The sequence below is a fragment of the Felis catus genome, chromosome B3 (genome assembly GCF_018350175.1).
Source record: "Felis catus isolate Fca126 chromosome B3, F.catus_Fca126_mat1.0, whole genome shotgun sequence".
Taxonomy (NCBI): Eukaryota; Metazoa; Chordata; class Mammalia; order Carnivora; family Felidae; genus Felis; species Felis catus.
In genome coordinates, this window is record NC_058373.1 from 11,075,867 (window position 1) to 11,094,064 (window position 18,198).

Genomic DNA, 18,198 nt, shown 5'->3' on the forward strand with positions numbered 1-18,198 from the left:
GAGATGTAATCCTCGTGTTCTCAGACGAGGAGATCCGAACGAAGACCTCGGTAACATCTACCACCGCATTCCCTGCCAGCTGACATAGACAAGTCGCCGTCAGCTTTGGTAATGCTGGCCTCTGCTGACCGGTGACTGGCAGGCAGGTGGGGAGGGATTTCCCCCGTCCCCTCTCAGGAGGTGCCTCAGCAAGGACTTGTCTCAGGCTGGGTTCCAGCATCGTCTTCCTGTGAACCACGAAAAAATCGGGACTAAAACTCCACCCCCAACCTGGACCTGAGGGCAGCATGCTCCAAAGCTGAGTGGTTTCTTCTCAGAAGGTTCTTTCTCTCTCTGCCACAGTGCTCGGGATAGTTGAGATGGAGAGGGGAGGAAAAAAAAAAATCAGTACTTCCGAAAATGGTCAACTGTGATTTTCCTAGATCTACAAAACCCTGCCGCCCTACCACGCCTTCCTACATCCCTCCCCACCTCCCACCCCGGCGCGTGTAACAGGCAGGCCTTGGTCTGACACACGTCACATACTCTTCCCTGTCTTACAAATTATGAGCAAACGCTGGCTTTCCATGCACGTGCGCATACCTCCAGGGAGCGAGTTGACACATGCACATAAACATCCGCCTCCCTACCATAGCCCCTCTCCCTGGGATATTTCCTCACACATAGAAGAGACTCCCTAACTTCCTAACTAAAATATGACTCTCTACGTGCTACTAATTTTGTTCCCCCTAAACAACTGCCAGGATTTCTCTCTCTCTCTCTCTCTCTGCTGGCTCACATCTGCCAGCTTTCAACTCCCCGTTTATGGAGCCCATTGACAATGGAGGGAGATACCAGGGCTCCCTTTTTACGTCTTTTGTTTTCATTCATTGCTTGGCAGCTGGTGAAGAAACACTGTAAGTGACTGGTGGAAACAATCCTTCCTGCTCAGCTACCGGAGGCAGTCTGACTTCTTCTCTCTTCTCGCGTTTGCATAAGGATGCTTTGAAGATCACCTTGGGTTTCCTCGTGCCTTTTGAAAGCTTTCCCATACTTAAAAAAATAAATAAATAGATAGATAGATAGATAGATAGATAGATAAATAAATAATGTGTTTCAGGGGCACCTGGGTGGCTCAGTCGGTTGAGTGTCCGACTTCAGCTCAGGCCATGATCTCACGGTTCGTGAGTTCGAGCCCTGTGTTGGGCTCTGGGCTGACAGCTCAGAGCCTGGACCCTGCTTTGGATTGTGTGTGTGTGTGTGTGTGTGTGTGTGTGTGTGTGTGTGTGTGTGTGTCTGTCTGTCTGTCTCTCTCTCTCTCTCTGCCCCTCCACCACTCATTCATTCTCTTTCTCTCTCTCAAATATTTTAAAAAAACCTGTTTCTTGAAATTCCCGTTCCTGTAAATATACACTTATAAGTAGAAATAATAGGATCTGCCATATACTAAGAGCCTACTATGTTTCAAGTGATTCTTGCTCATTACCTTTATTCCTTGCAAGCCATCTGGGTGGATGTCAGCTTTATTTTGCAAATGATCAAACTAAGACTCAGAGAGGGTAAGTAGCTTGCCCAGCATCCCATGCTAGTGAGCAGCAAGGCCGTGATTCACCCCTAAGCCTGCCAAAGCTTATACCCTTCTCTTCTCTGACATGCAGCTATGCAAAAGCATCTGGTCCTTTGTACTGCCCTAGATGCAGCTGCTGGGTTGATGTCAAAGCCTCCAGAAGAGAGACCACCAATGCTGTAAAGGCCAACTCACCACCTGCCGACAAAGTTGGTGGTCTTCGGCCCATTGCACAAAGCGCAGGAATTAATCATCCGCTCAGGGAGCCCAAAACAAAGTCTTAGGCAGTCCAGAGGGGCCGTGTAGCAAAGTGATAAGGAGCATGGCCCTTGGCATCTGGATGCCTGTGGCCCAGTCTTCAGCTCTGTGAACTTGGGCAGAGTACCTAAACTTTCTAAGCCTCGATGTTCCTATCTATGTAAAATTGGGATCATAGAAGACTCTACCTTGTAGGGTTGTGGGAGGGTTGGTCAGAACAGGTAAGAATACACCCTGCATAGAGAGCCTGGGTGGCTCAGTTGGTTAAGCATCCAACTCTTGATTCCGACTCAGGTCCTGATCTCAACCATTTGTGAGTTCGAGCCGCACGTTGGGTTCTGAGCTGGATAGCACAGAGCCTGCTTGGGATTCTTTCTCCCTCTCTCTGCCCCTACTCCGTGTGTTCTCTCTCTCTCTCTCTCTCTCTCTCTCTCTCTCTCTCTCTCTCAAAGTAAATAAACATTTAAAAAAAATACACTCTGCGTGCTGCCTGGTGCAGAGCAAGCCCTCAGTAAATGATGGCTGGGATTTTCATTAGCAGGAACTGACGAGTCTTCAGGGAGAGTTTTGCCAATGGTGAAGTGCTCACCCGGTGTCTGTGGTCATTCCTCTTCCCAAGCCTGTCCACCCATCTGGTCCAGGCCTGCAGCCCTGTTAGCTCTTAGCTCATATGCCATGCTCCTGTCTCCAAGAATTTCCTTCTGGGCTCCAGAAGCATGCGATTATCACCAAAGAGACATTTCTGAGCAGCTCATCTGGGAGTGCTCTATGAAAAGCAGTTGTAGAGAAAGACCCCCCCCCCAAAAAGGAAATCTACCGAGGGGTAAGCTATAGTTTATGTCTTCATGACTTCAGCTGGGGAATCACAGAAGGAATCACAGAAGTAATAGCACAAGACAGCCGTACTACGTGCACACTGCCTTTAAGCCCTGCAGAGCTCTCTAATAAAGGACTGTCCAAGCCACAGGCCACCATCAGGATTTGAATGAACCTGTCCACTGGCAGTTCGGTAACAGGACCCCGGCTGTAAATATTGGGCTAACGCCATTGAAACGCCCAAGCACGTGCCAAGGACTCTGCTGAGCACTTTATATCTGGTGTGGCTCATTTGATCTTCCCCACAGACTCCATAAGGTACTGTCCTCCTCCTCATCATCCCGCAGGTCAGTCAGCGAGGTACAGAGGGTTCAAATCACCAGCCTGGGGTCCTGCGGTGAGAAGCGAGCAGCAGGGTTTCACTCCAGGTCTCCCTGGCTCTGGATTTCATTCCGTGCCCCCGCCCCCGCCACTTTGTGATCTGGGAACCCGATTTAAGATGGGGCGTGGGGTGTGGGATGGCCTGTCAGATGAGCTGCTGCTTGAGGGGTGCCGGTGAGCGTCCGGAGTGAAAATAGACCCTTGACCGTGAATGCTTGTGTGCCTTCGTGCATTCGTCCGTGCACCTCAGCAGCTCTGCCTAGCCAGTCGGTTCCAGCCTTAATTCAGAGGGTGTCTGGCTTCTCACTGTTTTTGTTTGGACTGATAGAAACACAGAGGAGACAAGAAAATTAAGGAGGGAAAGCCATCAGCCTTCAGCTTTGGGAGAAACAGAAGCACTGACGTGGAACAAAAGGCAGCTTTGTGTGGCGTCCAGTCCCCGCTACCCCCCTTCCACGCGCCCCCCCGCCCCCAACCCCAGGCCGTTTCCAGAGCCCTCTCCTGTCTGTGCAGCCGACGCGAAAGCTCAGCCAGGTCCCGGCCCTGCCGCGGCCCCTCCTCCTCACTGCTCTTTCTCGTTGCAGGTAACCTGGACATCACCCCGGATGACCCCCGCTGGATCGGAGCCTGGTGGGGCGGCTTTCTGCTCTGTGGTGCCTTACTCTTCTTCTCTTCCCTCTTGATGTTCGGGTTTCCACAGTCTCTGCCCCCGCACTCAGACCCTGCCATGGAGAGCGAGCAGGCCATGCTCCCCGAAAGAGAGTACGAGAGACCCAAGCCCAGCAACGGGGTCCTGAGGCACCCCCTGGAGCCGGACAGCAGCGCCTCCTGCTTTCAGCAGCTGAAAGGTAGCAGCGCCTTGGACGTGGCGGGAGGCGGGGGGCAGAGTGATGGCGGGGCTAGGCCGCCGGGGGCAAGGTTCGCCGTCAGGACTGGGTGCCGGGGAGCTTGAGGTAGCACCACGCTCGTTCCCGTGGTTTGCTTTCTCTGGTCCTCTGCTTCCCTTTAGCCCTGAGAAACCAACCTGATGTTTCATCAACAACCTGATGTTTCAAAACAAAACAAAAGGCAGAGTAACTACCACTTAGCAGAGGGGCAGCAGACCAGTCTCCCCAGCAGAGACCCTCACTGGTCATCATAGCACCTGCTGCATCCTAAACAGAAATGTCCGTTGGAAGAAGGTTCTAGACCTCTCATGGAACCCTCAGAGTCTTTGAGGCCACCGCGTACAAGCGCGTTGGAGCAGGAAAGGACCTTGGAAGTAGGGCTTCCTTGGCCTGAAAGAGGCATTCTTCAAAAGCCACATCCAAAGTGCATTCCCTTCGAGTCGCTCCATCCCCTTCGTGAGAGATGTGTTCCTCCCGAAAGAAGTATTAACTCAGTCTTAATAACAGCGTCACACTTGAGAACGCGGCAAAGCTCTCCCAGTTGTTTATAGAAGGCAAAGAATACACATCTCTTCTGACAGAATGGCGAGACACACACAGTGATGTGGAGTGAGAATGAGAAGCAGCCCTCCCCACCCCGTCCCACCCCCGGGTTGTTGCCCCATTTGGTAGGGTCTCTTCAAGGCAAACGGGGACGAGCTGCTTGGTGTCCGTCACGGCCCCCCTCCCCACTGCGAGGTCTGTGCAGGGCGCCTTGAGTCACAGGAGCCCTTCGAGGGGATCCCTAGAGAACCTGCTGGGTTTTCGAAGCGGGCAAATGCAAGGCTGGGGCATTCCTTCTCGTTGAGGCTATGCCAGGAGGAAGATGGATGGTCGCTTCTTTGCAGGGTCCGGGAACACCTGTCAGCAGCGACAGTCTTTCAGTGGTCACTTTAGAAACTGGGTGACAGGGCACCTGGGTGGCTCAGTTGGTTAAGTGTCCAACTTGGGCTCAGGTCATGATGTCACGGTTTGTGGCTTCAAGCCCCATGTCCTGGCTCGCTGCTGTCAGCTCAGAGCCTAGAGCCTGCTTCTTATTCTGTGTTTCCCTCTGTCTCTCTGCCCTTCCCCCAACTTTGCACATTCTCTCTCTCAATAATAACGTTAAAACAAAATTTAAAAAAAAAAAGGAAACTAGGTGACAGTCTCTTTACCGAGCTTTTGTATAATGAAGTGCACCTTCTCTGGAGATGCTTGAGAGCCATGGGGAGGAGCTGAGGCCACCCTGTGCCCAGGTCCCCACTCGGCTGTTCACTAGAGCTGGGATCATTAACTTCTCCACGCTTCGTTTCCGCAAGTACACAGTTGTAGCCGCGTTCCTAAGTGACAGTGTGGCCGGGAGAATTAAAGCGCTGCCTGCAGAAGACTGACTGTTCATAGTGCCTCTTCATTAGGGATCGGAAGAATTTGTGTTAATCCTCAGATGAGACTAATTAATAACCTAATGTTATGTCTGAATCCATATTCTGTAATCGTTTCTACCAAAGTAGAAATTTGGAATTGCCCAAAGAAGGTCTTAAAAGCCAACTCTCTGAGTTCCAGAATGCATAGGTAGATGAGAAGGCCACCCACCTTGTGTCCTCAGAGGGCACCTTGACTTGGGCCCTCAGAAATCTTAATAGAAGAGCTCCCCCCTCCCCCCGCAAACAGCTGGTTAGAGGGAGATGCCTACTGTTGCCCTAATGGTGCAGGCAGCCACACAGAATATCCCAGTAACCAGATCTGCAGGAATAAATAGGGCTGACGTGAGTGGCCTTGCAGAGGACATCCTCGACCAGAGCAGCGGCAGCCTTTATGGGTCTTTCCTTGTCCCAGGGTGATTGATTGCAAGGGCTCTGATTGCAAGAGCTACAGCAGTAATCTCTTAACTTTCATCTCTGGGGGTGCATAGATGAAAAGACACAATCATGCCATCCGAGTAGTCACCATCCAGCATAGGGACAGACCAGCAAGCCCGCAAAGGCAGCCTAACATGCAAAGGACTGTAGTAGTGAGCAACTGAAGGGGCGACAGAAATACAGCAGACCGGCAGGGGAGAGCCCACCTCCTGCGTCAGAGGCGGAGGGATGTCACGTCTTCAGAATTCTTGGGTTATGATCTAGTTGCTCATCGACTCCATTTGTTCAATTTCGTCAGCATGTGCTGAGACCCTATTAGGCTCCAGGGACACGGTGCTAGTAACCTAGGAAGCTTCTATTCTAGAGCTTGCGTCGTAGCAGGGGGAGGCGTGCAAAAGACCGAGTTAAAGCAACGGCCAAGTGAGCGTTAGACACGCCATGGCTGAACTGACCAGTATGTAGTTGGGTGGACAGGTCTGAGACTCACTATAGGTCATAGTGATCACAGGTTGCGATCTGTGCATGCACGGGCTCCACTTCTGATAATTCATGATTTTTAATTTAGAATTACAGTTCCCAGAGGCAGTAGGTCTGTTAATGGACCTAAAGAATGTCAGGAAAGGAAAGCAGCGTGTCTAGAAGAATCCCCAGGAGCCAGGATACAGTGATGGGAGCTATTATGCTAATAAACAAGTTTTACATGTGCCAGCACGTGGACGGGGGGGGCCATGGTGGTTTACATCCTTTCTTTTTCCACGCGAGACGATGTTTTAGCCACATGGACGTTTCCTCCAAAAGCACCACGTGGTGTCCCTGGTGCTCCCAAACTCTTGATCCCATTTGCAACCTTGGAAGCCCCCGGGGTCTCCTGGAAGTGTGCTGCACATTTATGAGTACAGATGAACTGAGCGGCATTGTACGTGGAGGAATGAACGTTGCTCCAAAAATATATGTGTTGCAACTCCTCCTCTGTTTCATTTGAGCTTGCCTATGGGTTTCTTCTCCAGCCATCGGTCCGTGTCCCCGGCCATGCCTTGCAGATAGGGAAGGCCTCTGGGAAGAGCTGGCACTGTGCCAGGAGCACCTGGCCCATCCTCCTCCCTCCTGGGCCTGGGACAGTCCCCCCACTCCTGGGAGAGCAGTGGGGCTGCTCATCTGGGTTCACACCCAGCTCAGCCACTTCCTAGTCAGACAACCTTGGCCGTGTTGCTTTAACTCCGTTTGGCTTTCACATACGGTGTCTGGTTGATACTTCACTTATTCCTGTTTATAGATGAGGAATCCAAGCTCCGGGGAGGTAGGAGTTCAGGCTTGTGGTTCATTGTTCAGGGTGCTCTCCCCCAAAAAGTGGGCTTCGAGGGTCTCTTTGTAACAAAGTTGGCCATTATTGGGTTTGCAACCCTGATAAGAAGAGGAGAGACAGAAAGCCCAGAGTGGTGGTCTTTAACTGTGTAGAGAAGCTGTTACTTCTTGTACAGCCCAGAAGTCCCCGTCTTATAGTGACTGTCACATCACTGTTTAACAAAGCAGGCAGCAGGCAGCCAAATGCTTGGGTTTGTGAGGCTCCAGTGTCTTCCTGGGTGGGAGTCTGCAAACCCAAGACACGTTTCTGCATCTCAGTTGTGCCACCAAGTAGCTTTTTCTTTGTGCCCTGGCTCTAAAGCCTCCCTTGCCCAACCTTGTTCTTAAGAGCGTTTTGCTGATTCGTCTTTCTTCACCCCCTCACGACCTTCTCTGTGTCCGCAGCTGTGTCCACTCCTCCTCTCTATGCCAGAGCTGGGGGACAGGGCGGAGTGGGGGGGGGGGGTGGGCAGGACAATGTGGCCTCCTGGATCTAGATGCTCAGGGTTTGTGGAACGATTTGGGAAAGTCAAGACCCAGAGGGAGGAAGGAATTCAGGGGGCTGTTATAGACAGATGTACAGTGTTATCACCAGCCAGTGTGTTAAATCTCACATCTGTAGTTTGTGTTTTATTTGGAAATTGTCTCAGGTGTCAGTTGCCCTAGAGGGGCTTTGATGGTTCGGATCCCGGCTCCTTCAGTAGCCTTATGCTCTACGCCTTCCCCATCACGTTCTGTCTGGTTGCTTGAAGACAACAGACATTCTCCTCTTTTTTTTTAATTTTTTTTTTTAGTGTTTATTTATTTTGGAGACAGAGCATGAGCGGGGGAGGGGCAGAGAGAGAGGGGGACACAGAATCTGAAGCAGGCTCCAGGCTCTGAGCTGTCAGCACAGAGCCCGACGCGGGACGCGAACTCATGAACCGCAAGATCGTGACCTGAGCGAAGCCGGACGCTTAACCGCCCGAGCCACCCAGGCGCCCCCTCTTTTTTTTTTTTTTTTTAACGTTTGTTTAGTTTTGAGAGAAAGAGAGACAGAGCGCAAGCAGGGGAGGGGCAGAGAGAGAAGGACACACAGATTGGAAGCAGGCTCCAGACTCTGAGCTGTCAGCAAAGCTTCACTGACTGAGCCACCCAGGTGCCCCTCCGGTGCGTGTCTTATGCTACGTCTTGGGGCAATAAATGGACTCTCTCTTTAAGGAAAAGCGGCATCAGCAGGTGCTAGCTGACTTTTCAACAGAGCGTACTTGAACTCCAGCCCTGCTTGCAACAGCACCGGTGTACCCTAAAACAGTGGGTCTTCTAGACAAGGCTAGAGGCTAAAAGGGAGGGGAGGAACCCACTCCCTGTAAGCATTGGCGCATCCTAGCCCTCTGATGGGCTTTCTAGCTGGGATGAGTGTAACTGTTCCAGAGGTTTAAAATCCGAGCAGAGAGCCCTGCCTTTGATCACTGAAAGAGAGGAGCAGTTAAAAGCTGCACGCTCTTGTCTCTGTGCACTTCATGCTGACTGCCAAGTGGCCTCTTCCTGTCCCAGAAAAATAGATGAACCGGGTGATGGCAGGGAACAGCTGAGCTGGCAGGGCTCGGGCGGGGCTTCAGGCTCAGAGTCTTAAAAACCACCCCCAAAACGCGGAGGATGGTGTATGAGTTCCCGAGCACTTGCAGGGAGTTCCCACTGGGTCCCGACAGTCCGGCTGATGAATGCCACTAATCTCCATTCCAGCCATCAAATCACAGAGCTTGGGGTTAAACTAGGTTCCCAGGTTGCCAGTGTTGGGGATGATGCAGCCAGGAATGGGGCCAGGTGCCCGGACTTCAGATCCTGAGCTCTTTCCGCTGTATTTCCTCAAGGATTCGCTGGACTGTTAATGCCCTGAGAAGAAGACGGGAGTCAGCCTGGGGCTGATTGAACAGAGACCCTTCCTGCGTCAGAGAAATGTCCCCTCTCTCTGTTCCACTTGCTCCTCTTCCAAAGGAGCCTTACTCAGCTCCAAGGGGCCTTGCTTCTTCCACTTGCTCAGCCCCAAGGGACCTTGACTTTCAGGGGAGATGAAATCTGCCCCCGTTGTTACCTTCTCCACCCTCCTGCCCTCCTAATGCCATCCATCCCTGGGCTCTGCTGACTTTACTGCCTGAATCCGTCTCCGGCCTGCTCTGCTGTCTCCTGCATTCCAGTTGGCCCTGCCCCGCTGGTCTGTGTGCACAATACAGGGGTTGCAGAATGCATCTGATCCTATGACCACCTGCTGCTTAAAGGGACAGAGGTGGAGCCCTTCGTGGGGCTTCGCAGCCTCTTCTCACACCACTGCCGCCCTGTCCTTCCACGCCAGCCTCCCTTCACCGGCTTCCATCCCCAGGCTCCCTTGCTCCCCAGACTTCGCATTTGCCGTTCCCTCGGCTGGAATTCTGGTCCCGTCATCAGGCCTCAGCTCCCAGTCACATCCCCAAGGACATTTCCCTGCCCTCCCGGGCATGTTGCTCTCTGTGTCATGGTCCTAACGTTACCGTTGCCTGAGTGATGATTCCCTTACTCTGCCCTGCCTCTATTTTGCCCCTGCTCCTGGACATCGGTGCTTGGTGCACCGTTGATAAACGGGGGGATACGGGGATCACTGGACGTGCGCTGCCACGCCCAGCAGTCTGCTGCTTTCCTTCAAGCTGTCCTCACCCCCAGCCCCCTCCCAGGGTCTTGGCCTGTGTTTGATCCACCTACGGTTGCAGGCTCAGTGGGAGCTCTCCCTGTGCTGAGTGCCACAGCCAACCCACAGGTGACCTGCCCACGTGGGGGAGGGGCTGCTGGCCCAGTGGCTCGGGCGGACCTGCGCCGGTGACTTTGGGCTGTGCGACTCCTCTGGCAGGTGTTTGGGTCTGGGGCTGGGTGCTTAGCCCTCCGTACCCACTGCTCTCCCGGTGTTCCGCAGGAGCCCCACGTGTACCAGCCTGGCGGAGGGATGCGGCTCACGCCTCCGGCTTCTAGAACTGTGCCGGGCCTCCTCTATCCTCTTCCAGCTAGCAGCCAGCTTCTGCCACGTTCTCCTTAATGAGGGGCCTGTGCCTTTGAGCATCACGTGATTGTGAGGAGCCGGCGTTCCGAGAGCCCTTGTTCTGCAGGCGAAATGGCTGAGTGTCTTTGATCATGCCATTTGTCTCCAGAAATGTGCTCTCCCCTCGTGTGGATTTCCCATTAAAATCTTCCTCCTTGATCCTGTGGCCAAGGACACCATCCGCACCCTCCCAAATGCTCGGAACCCCGTGCCAGGCTGTGTGGTTCACATGCTGCCGTGCCCAGGAGTCGTGCCTGCAGGTCCCCAGGACCAGTCTGGCCAGTGGCTTCCTCCTGTTTTGACCAGCATTGGTGGAGGATGTGCTGGGGCGTTATGTCTGTGAACAGGATGCAAGTTGTTCCAGAAAGCACCTGAGATAACACGTGACAGTACCCAGCGTGGTGCCTGGCACCCCATGGCAACCCCACGAGTGGTTTCTTAAGGAAAGAAGGAAGGAAACACCAGAGGACAGCATTTCCCAACGGAGGTTCCTTGGAACACGAGTCCTCAGAGATGCTCAGGGAAAAACAAATCCATGGGGGGAGCGAGGAAGGTTACGTAGCCAAATAAGCCTGAGGAAATGTCTGTGTACTATGCGACCCTCTTGGAGACTCAGATGGTTATATTCGAGTATTAAAGGCCCTTGGGAAACCAGCTCTAAGGAAAGCTGGCTGGTGTTGTTTTATGCCACGGGACCCCAGGACTCTCCTGTTCAGGTAAACTCTTCAGGCCTTTAGGAAATGTTACCAGAATAAGGATATAAGGTGGTGGGGATCGCAGGAGGTTTGGAGGGATGTACTGAGTCCACAGGGAGGACCTGAAGACAGGTGCAGAAAGCATGTAGCATTTCAGCCTGATGTGCAAGGGTGAGCAGGATCCCTGTGAGTGGAGGGAGGAGAAAGGCTTCTAGGCCCGGGGGCAGGTGCAAACAGAGGCAGGGGGCAGAAATGCCCAAGGGGCGCCTGGGTGGCTGAGCCAGGAAAGCATCCAACTCTTGATTTCGGCTCGGGTCATGACCTCATGGTTCATGAGTTCGAGCCCTGCATCAGGCTCTGCACTGACAGCATAGAGCCTGCTTGGGATTCATATTCTCTCTCTCTCTCTCTCTCTCTCTCTCTCTCTCTCTCTCTCTGCCCCTCCCCTGCTCATGCCCACACTCTCTCTCTCAAACAAACTTTAAAAAATGTCGAAGATGGGGGTGGGAGAGAGACATCTGGTTTTGGGGACTAGGACTTAGAAGAGGTCGTGGTAGAATACAGTCCAGTGTCCATTCCTGCACCTAGCAGAGTTCCCGGTATCTGAGGCCACTCAGTAAGTCTTCGGTAAAATTATAAATGGATGATGGAGGGCGTTTGCATTGCTCTTCTGAAGTGTCTGGACTTTATGAGCCATTGTCTCCCAGCTAGGGGTTTGACTCAGCATCACCTGTGGGTTTCTTGAAACACGCCCACAGTCCGGCTACACCCCCAGAGACTGATTCCATGAGTCCGTTAGGGAAGACGGAGGTGGTCCAGGCACCTGGATGTCTTTAAAGCTCTCCGGCGATTCTAAGTGAAACCCCAACTGAAACAAATACAAGAGGTGGTGAGGGTCCTTTGGGGGGACTTTCCATCAGAGTTGTTTCTGCAACAGTTGCAAATAAGAAGAAATGTGGGGAGGAGACCCTCGCATGAAATAAGCTTGGGACAGTGTGTGACATGACCCATTTGGGAGGTCCACAGTGACATTAGCACATTGAAGGCTCTGAGAAGGTCTGTGGTAAATGCAGCACTTCAGGAGGTAGCGTTAGGGAGCCTGGGCTTAGAGACGGGCACTTGTATCAACTTGGGTGTCGAAATCCACCATTTCTCTTGTGAGCGCTGCTCTTTCTTTTTCCAGCCGTGCGTTCCCCTACAGGCAGAGTTTTCGTGAATGCTAAATGCCACCGCTAATATGGCGCACCATGCTCCCGGAGAGGTTCTTAGGGGCTGGCCTGAAGTTACAAAAGTGGCGTTTTGCTTACGACAGGCTCTCTATTTCTTTAGTCTTTCTCTGCTTGCTCCCTCTGACAACAGAAAGACGCAACAGTTGCATCTGAGACAGCTTCCAGAGTCCCAGGCGCCTTTCTCTGTCTCACCATGCTGTTTTTCCGACTTCAGCCTCCGGGGGTCACCAATTTGAAGCTGCGGGAGATAGCTGTGCCTCTGGGGGTGCTTGGGCTTAAGCCAGCTAATGCACCCCCACCACTAATCTTTTTCTCTCGGGCCTTCTTGGCGGTGTTATGAGGAACTGGGGATTTAAAAAAGAATAGAACTGATTGATAGGGGCGCCTGGGTGGCTCAGTCAGTTAAGTGTCCGACTTCGGCTCAGGTCATGATCTCGTGGTTTGTGAGTTTGAGCCCCGCGTCGGGCTCTGTGCTGACAGCCTGGAGCCTGCTGCAGAGTCTGTGTCTCCCTCCCTCTCTGCCCCTCCCCCGCTCATGCTCTGTGTCTCTTTTCCTTAAAAATAAATAAACGTTAAAAAAAATTAAAAATGAAAAATAGGACTGATTGGCTCTGGGTTTCCCTGGCCAGTCCACACCCATCGGATGCTTGGGTTTTAGTCTAAATCCTCGTTTCCTGCGCCGATGGCGTCTTGTTTGTTTGCTCAAACCATGACCACCTCCATCCACGGGACATGGTACCTTCGGCCTGTTACCAAAGACGGGTAAATGGAAGCCGGATAGCTGCTTGTCTCACAGTTGGCAACAAGAGGGTTCCAGGAAGCTCCCCTGGGTCCCTCAACAGCCCAGAACAGAGCCTGGGGGACAGTCTCATCTGCAGCGATGAGGTCACAATGAGCCCAAGTCAGCCAGTCTTGGGCCTGTACATAGTAGGCACTCGCTTCCAGAAGGCTGTCTGACACCAGGCTTCCCCTCCCACCTGGACTTCTCCCCACCCCACCCAAGGGAATGATGTAGGTACTTCTAGAATCAGCAGTGGAAATGGCCGTATTAGCTACTTATTCCCACTTCCGTCATGGCCCGTGAGCCTGTGGAATGTGACCCATGGTCTCTGTTTCCACAGTGAATGTTTCCTAAGAGATTGGGACAGTTACCTTTTGAGACTGCAGTGTGTTTGTTTATTGGATTCTTTCAACCATCTTGCGTTTATTAAGCATCTGCTCTCACCGGGCACGGTGCCCACATCTAGGATTGGAGCTGCCCCATCTCTGTGTGCAGGTGGCTCCTCTCATGGGAGAGACCGGAGGACCCAGGCAGGGGTGTCCCGGGGACACTAGTGCACGGATGACAGCCTGCACGGGGTACAAGGGACCCATCTTGGTGACCTCCAAACATTTGTGCCATGCCAGGAAACTTTCTAGGACGTACCCTACCATGACTTCAATGTCATGTCTCCACTTTGGTGTTTATTCACGTCTTCTTCATTACTTCTTCCGTCCCCTTTCGTTTGGATTTGGTCGTGACCTGGAGACTGTTATGTATCTTAGGCCCACCCTGCTCCTTCCGCCGCCCTGTTCTCTTCTGCTCCTGGGACCTACGCTCTGGGAAGTGCTTCGTGACGACTTCTCTTTCAGAAGACCGCTTTTCCGTTGACTCACGTCCCCATGCAGAGACCTGAAGATTTAGAAGCGGGTTCTGGAGAGGAGGCAGACCTGAGTTTTGCATTCCAGGAGAGTGGTTTTGGCAGCCGCTCAGGCAAGCCTTGCTTTCCTTGTGTCCGCAAATGAGATGGTGAGACCACCCTGCCGGAAGAGCCCTCGGAGTGAAATGAAGGACCCTTAGCATGTTGGCCCTCTGACACTGCTGGCCCGGCAAGCATTGGCCGTCACTGTCGTAATTACCAAACGGCTGCACACACTGGCTCTGTCTCCCCTTCTTGGGAGCATTAACCGTGATGTATTGACAGCAATGTTACGAAAGAAAAAGAAGGCCAAGGCCAATTTCAGTAGCGAGCCTAAGGGCTGAAATATCTGAGTCAAGGGCAGCACCACTGAGGCCCACAGCAAGCGCGTCCCCCGGCATCATCAGGTCCCGGGAAGGGCGGTGGACAAGGACGCGTGCCCCCGACCCCCTGACCCATCCAGCCTGCTGCAGAAGGGCATCTCCTTGGGAAGCCAGTGGCTCCAGTGGCAGCTCCCAGGAGCCCCGCTTTCCCCCCCAGTCACTTCCCAGCTCTGCTTACGTGTCGCGTCTGCTCACACACAGGCCTCCTTACAGCAGGCCTGGTGTCCTCCAGCTTGAGGGCTCTCGCCCTAACGTAGCCAAGGAGCACTTCCGTGCCATTAACTATCGTCATGCTCATCGAGGGCTTACCTGTGTGCCAAGAGCGCTGAGTCACATGCTTGCACGCACGGGTCTGATTTAATCCCCGCAGCCATCCGTGGGACAGGGTGGCATGCTCTGGGCACAGACCTTCTCAGTCTTAGAGATGGAATTCAGATCCCGGCACCCTGGCTCCTTACGGGACTCTGCAAGCCTTTCTTTCTCTCATTTCTTTCCCTCCCTTCCTGTCCTCCTCCTCCGAAAAAAAAAAAAAAAAAAAAAAAAAAAAAACCCTCATAGACTAAGCCCCTGAGTCGTTTTCCCCAGCTCCCATAGGAGTTGTTGTATTATTATTTCTAAGCGTTAAGCTGCACCGTCGATCACCGGGGGCGGGGTCTGCATGCGCAGTCCTCCAGCCAAGAGCAGCGCTTCTGCAAACCGGAACTGGAATAGCACCCTGTTAAGAGCACGTTCTGTGGCAGCCGGTGCCAGGGTTGGAGTTCCTGCCGTGCTTCCCTAACCCTGGGAACCACTCCCTGCCTCGGTTTCCTTATCTGTAAGTGGGGGCTGTACCTTGCCCCAGGATCACAGGCGTGCTGTGAGGATTATGTGATTTGATGTGGGAGTGGTTAGAACGGTGCTTGGCGCCCTCGCGATGTTCTGTGCGCGTCCGTCCGCACAACTTCTCCAAACCTGCCTTTTTCCCTCCTGGAGGGACCTGCAAGCTTTCAAGAAATCTCAATCCTACAGGAGTGTCTTCAGAAAACAGCAGTGGAAAACCCATCTTCCCTGGAGAACTCCCCCCTGGTGCTGTTTTCAACTCCATCCCAGCCTGCTGGTGATGGTATCTGGCTCCCGAGGAGAGGTGAGGTCTATCCCAGCTGGTGAGGCTGCCTCCCACCCCAGCTCCCAGCTTCGGAGGCTAAAATCAGCGGGTGAGAAGTAATGAGCTAAGGGGCACCAGGGGTGTTCAGTGGCCTGGTGTGGCCTTGGTTCATTAGTTTCTATTTGTCTGGGCCACCTCATTAGCTACGGCCTCCTTGGAAGGTTAGAATTTTATGGGTTTAGCAACCCATTTGAATGAAGAAGGCTTGAAATACTGGGATGGCCCTAGGATCAAGCTAATTAATACTCTTTTTCAAATTGGGGCTTTGGAGGGTAGGCTGAACCTTTGAAAAGGAATCTTTTGAGAGAGTTGCAAGTCATTGCAATAAAACCTAGGATGGAGGGAAGAACCTGGGAGCAAAATAGCTGAACACAAGGAATGTGTCATTTCGGGCAGTGAATCGGCTTGGTAGAGGAAAAAAAAAAGAAGAAGAAGAATGTTCTTCACGCAAATAAGATCCACTGAGTTTTCCCTGGGCCTTCTGTCAGATGATCCTCAAACTTAATAATTTTCACATCTAATTCAATGCGAAATTAGTCATTAGGTATTAAGACAAAAGCAGGCAGGCTCTCCTATCTCAACAAAGAATCTTCCACTGAAGTGGAATTATCTCTGGAATAATTAAAATGGTTGCTGAAGTATGAAAACATTCCATTAACCAGAGTTTCTTTTGTCGAGAGGTACCCTCCCCTTTCCCCAAATAAATCGTGATGGCCATGATCAAGGACAAGGAGATACCAAGACCCAAATAATGTGATCAAAACGAAATCCTCCTTGGTGTCCTTTCTGAGCCAGAGAACAGAGTTCCTAGTTCGAGGATGCTGGTGATTTCAGCTCAGCAGCGGATGGTCTGCGCCCTAACAAAGGAGATGAAGCCTGCAGTGAAAGGGATGATTGTTTTCCTGGAATGTCCCCAACCTGCCTATTGATTGTTGGCAGTGCTTCCAGAGTTTAGACATCTTAATTACAAAAGAACGCAATGATCGCGAGACGGTGTTTCTATCTGTCAAACATAACCAGCTGGGGGCTTTCGTATTCACTCATTACAGGGAGGTACTGTGGTGGCTAGATGGGATCCATACCTGTCTCTCTACAGTGTGAAGGTTGGTGTTCCGTGCCACACAGCCAACCAGTCCCTCATCACGGACACATTACCCCATCACAATGTGCCACACACAATAGCAAATCAGCCTTCACTCATTAGCAGTAATTTATGATGATGGAGTCTTAACATCCAACGGGCTTTTGAACATGAAGACAGATACCTCATTGCCCTCTGTTTACGCCCAATGTATTCATCTTCCATATTTGTTTAGCAGTCCACATTTTTAAATCTTGCACAGTAAACATCCCTGTAAATATTTGTATGATTCTTAAATAATGTGTATTTAACCAAGGAAAATTTCTCAATGTTTAAACACAGATTTAGACACTAGACACTTTTAGCATCACTTATTTGAAATGATGTTCCTAAAAAAGTCAGATTATCTTAAATGCTTGAAACCCTGCAAAAACAAACAAAACACATGTAAAGGTCAGTGTGTTTGCAAAAAAAAAAGTATAAATGAATATTATAGATTTAAAGTTTCTGAGTGTGTGGGGTGTGTGTGTGTGTGTGCATGTGCGCGTTCTTGTACATGGTTGCATCATCCAACAGTTGCCTTCCTAAGGTTTTAGTAAATTTTGTGAGAAACTACTACAGGAAAGAAGAGGCCACCAGCTCCGGTCATTTTTTTAGTTGGGATGTAGGACAGAGCTTCTCAGCCCACAGTGATTCTGAGCATCTAGTTGTCTGACTCCATTCCCATAAGAGTGTTCTTCTCATTATGTCAAAGGATCTTTAAATCCTTCTCTTGGGGGTTTCATTTTTGAAGCTTGGTCTCTTCCATGGAAATGATAAATTTTCAGCCGCGCGTATCTGCCATTTCCTGACCCATTGTTCTGTCATTTTGATGTATTGAGCTTGTCTGTTAACATTATTAAAAACTTATGTATCCCCTATTATTATTTTATTCTAATTAGTTGGGCCATTTAGAGGTTTCATCTCCTAGGAGATGAGATTGAGTCTGTGTAATTAGCTCTCTTCTTTAGGACAGCTGGCTAATTCATCACCTTGGAATGCAGTTGTAGACTCCCGGATCACCTGTTTATTTTGTGTGACCATGAACGCTGGTGGGTTCTTCCGAGACTTAGGATAATACTTGCTTCATCTGGGACTCAATTTTATCTTTTCTGTTTACACAGGTGGAACTACATGCCAAATATTCTATATTATTATCACAACAGAACAGAGTTTCCCTAACTCCACTGGCATACCGCTTTTATAATTTTTTTCGCTGTATCTGCTGACCACCCGTACCATTATTTACCTAAGGCTTATCTTTAAATAACTTTAAATCTCCTTGTTTTAACCTGGCATCGTTTTAAGCTATGAGAGCCATGAAAGCACACATTGGATATAACAGTTGCATTTCAGTTGACTCTTTTGTAAGGACACATTAAAATAACAGCATAAGTATTGAAGCGACGGGTTGTCCCCTAATACCCGCACCTGCAGGGACCCCTAGCGCACCGCCAGGAAATGTCATCGTACCATAGTTGAGGGGACCTGGTGGAACACCAAACATCAAGGATTCTACTTTCTGGCAGTGATCCAAATAATGTGGTTGCATTCAAAGAATTAAAAACACAACAAGAACAACAACAAATCGCACATTTTTTTAAAGCACCAATATACGTGCGGAATCTTAAGTGGTTTATGAAACCACCTGCTTTGAGAAATATAGAGTATAATAAAATAAGATTGAAATGCATAACCTCAATAAGACCTGCCTTCTGACTCTGGTGGTGTTTAATATGGTGCATAAGTCACCAAGTGCTTTTGCCTGCCGTCGGTTCTCACCTGAGCCCCGGGCA

General features: G+C 51.1%; 1 protein-coding gene across 5 annotated transcripts in view; it reads left to right on the forward strand.

The window, feature by feature from the left end:
• The window catches only part of SLCO3A1 (solute carrier organic anion transporter family member 3A1), a 312,860-nt gene that overhangs the window by 239,069 nt on the left and 55,593 nt on the right, over positions 1 to 18,198 (forward strand). For 4 of the 5 annotated variants that reach the window (XM_023254948.2, XM_023254947.2, XR_006598870.1 and 1 more), the window contains exon 4: positions 3,586 to 3,849. The exons of the other annotated variant lie outside the window; for it this stretch is intronic. In XM_023254948.2, coding sequence (XP_023110716.2) covers positions 3,586 to 3,849 — 264 coding nt within the window. The remainder of the gene's footprint in view (positions 1 to 3,585; positions 3,850 to 18,198) is intronic. 5 annotated transcript variants of the gene reach the window in all.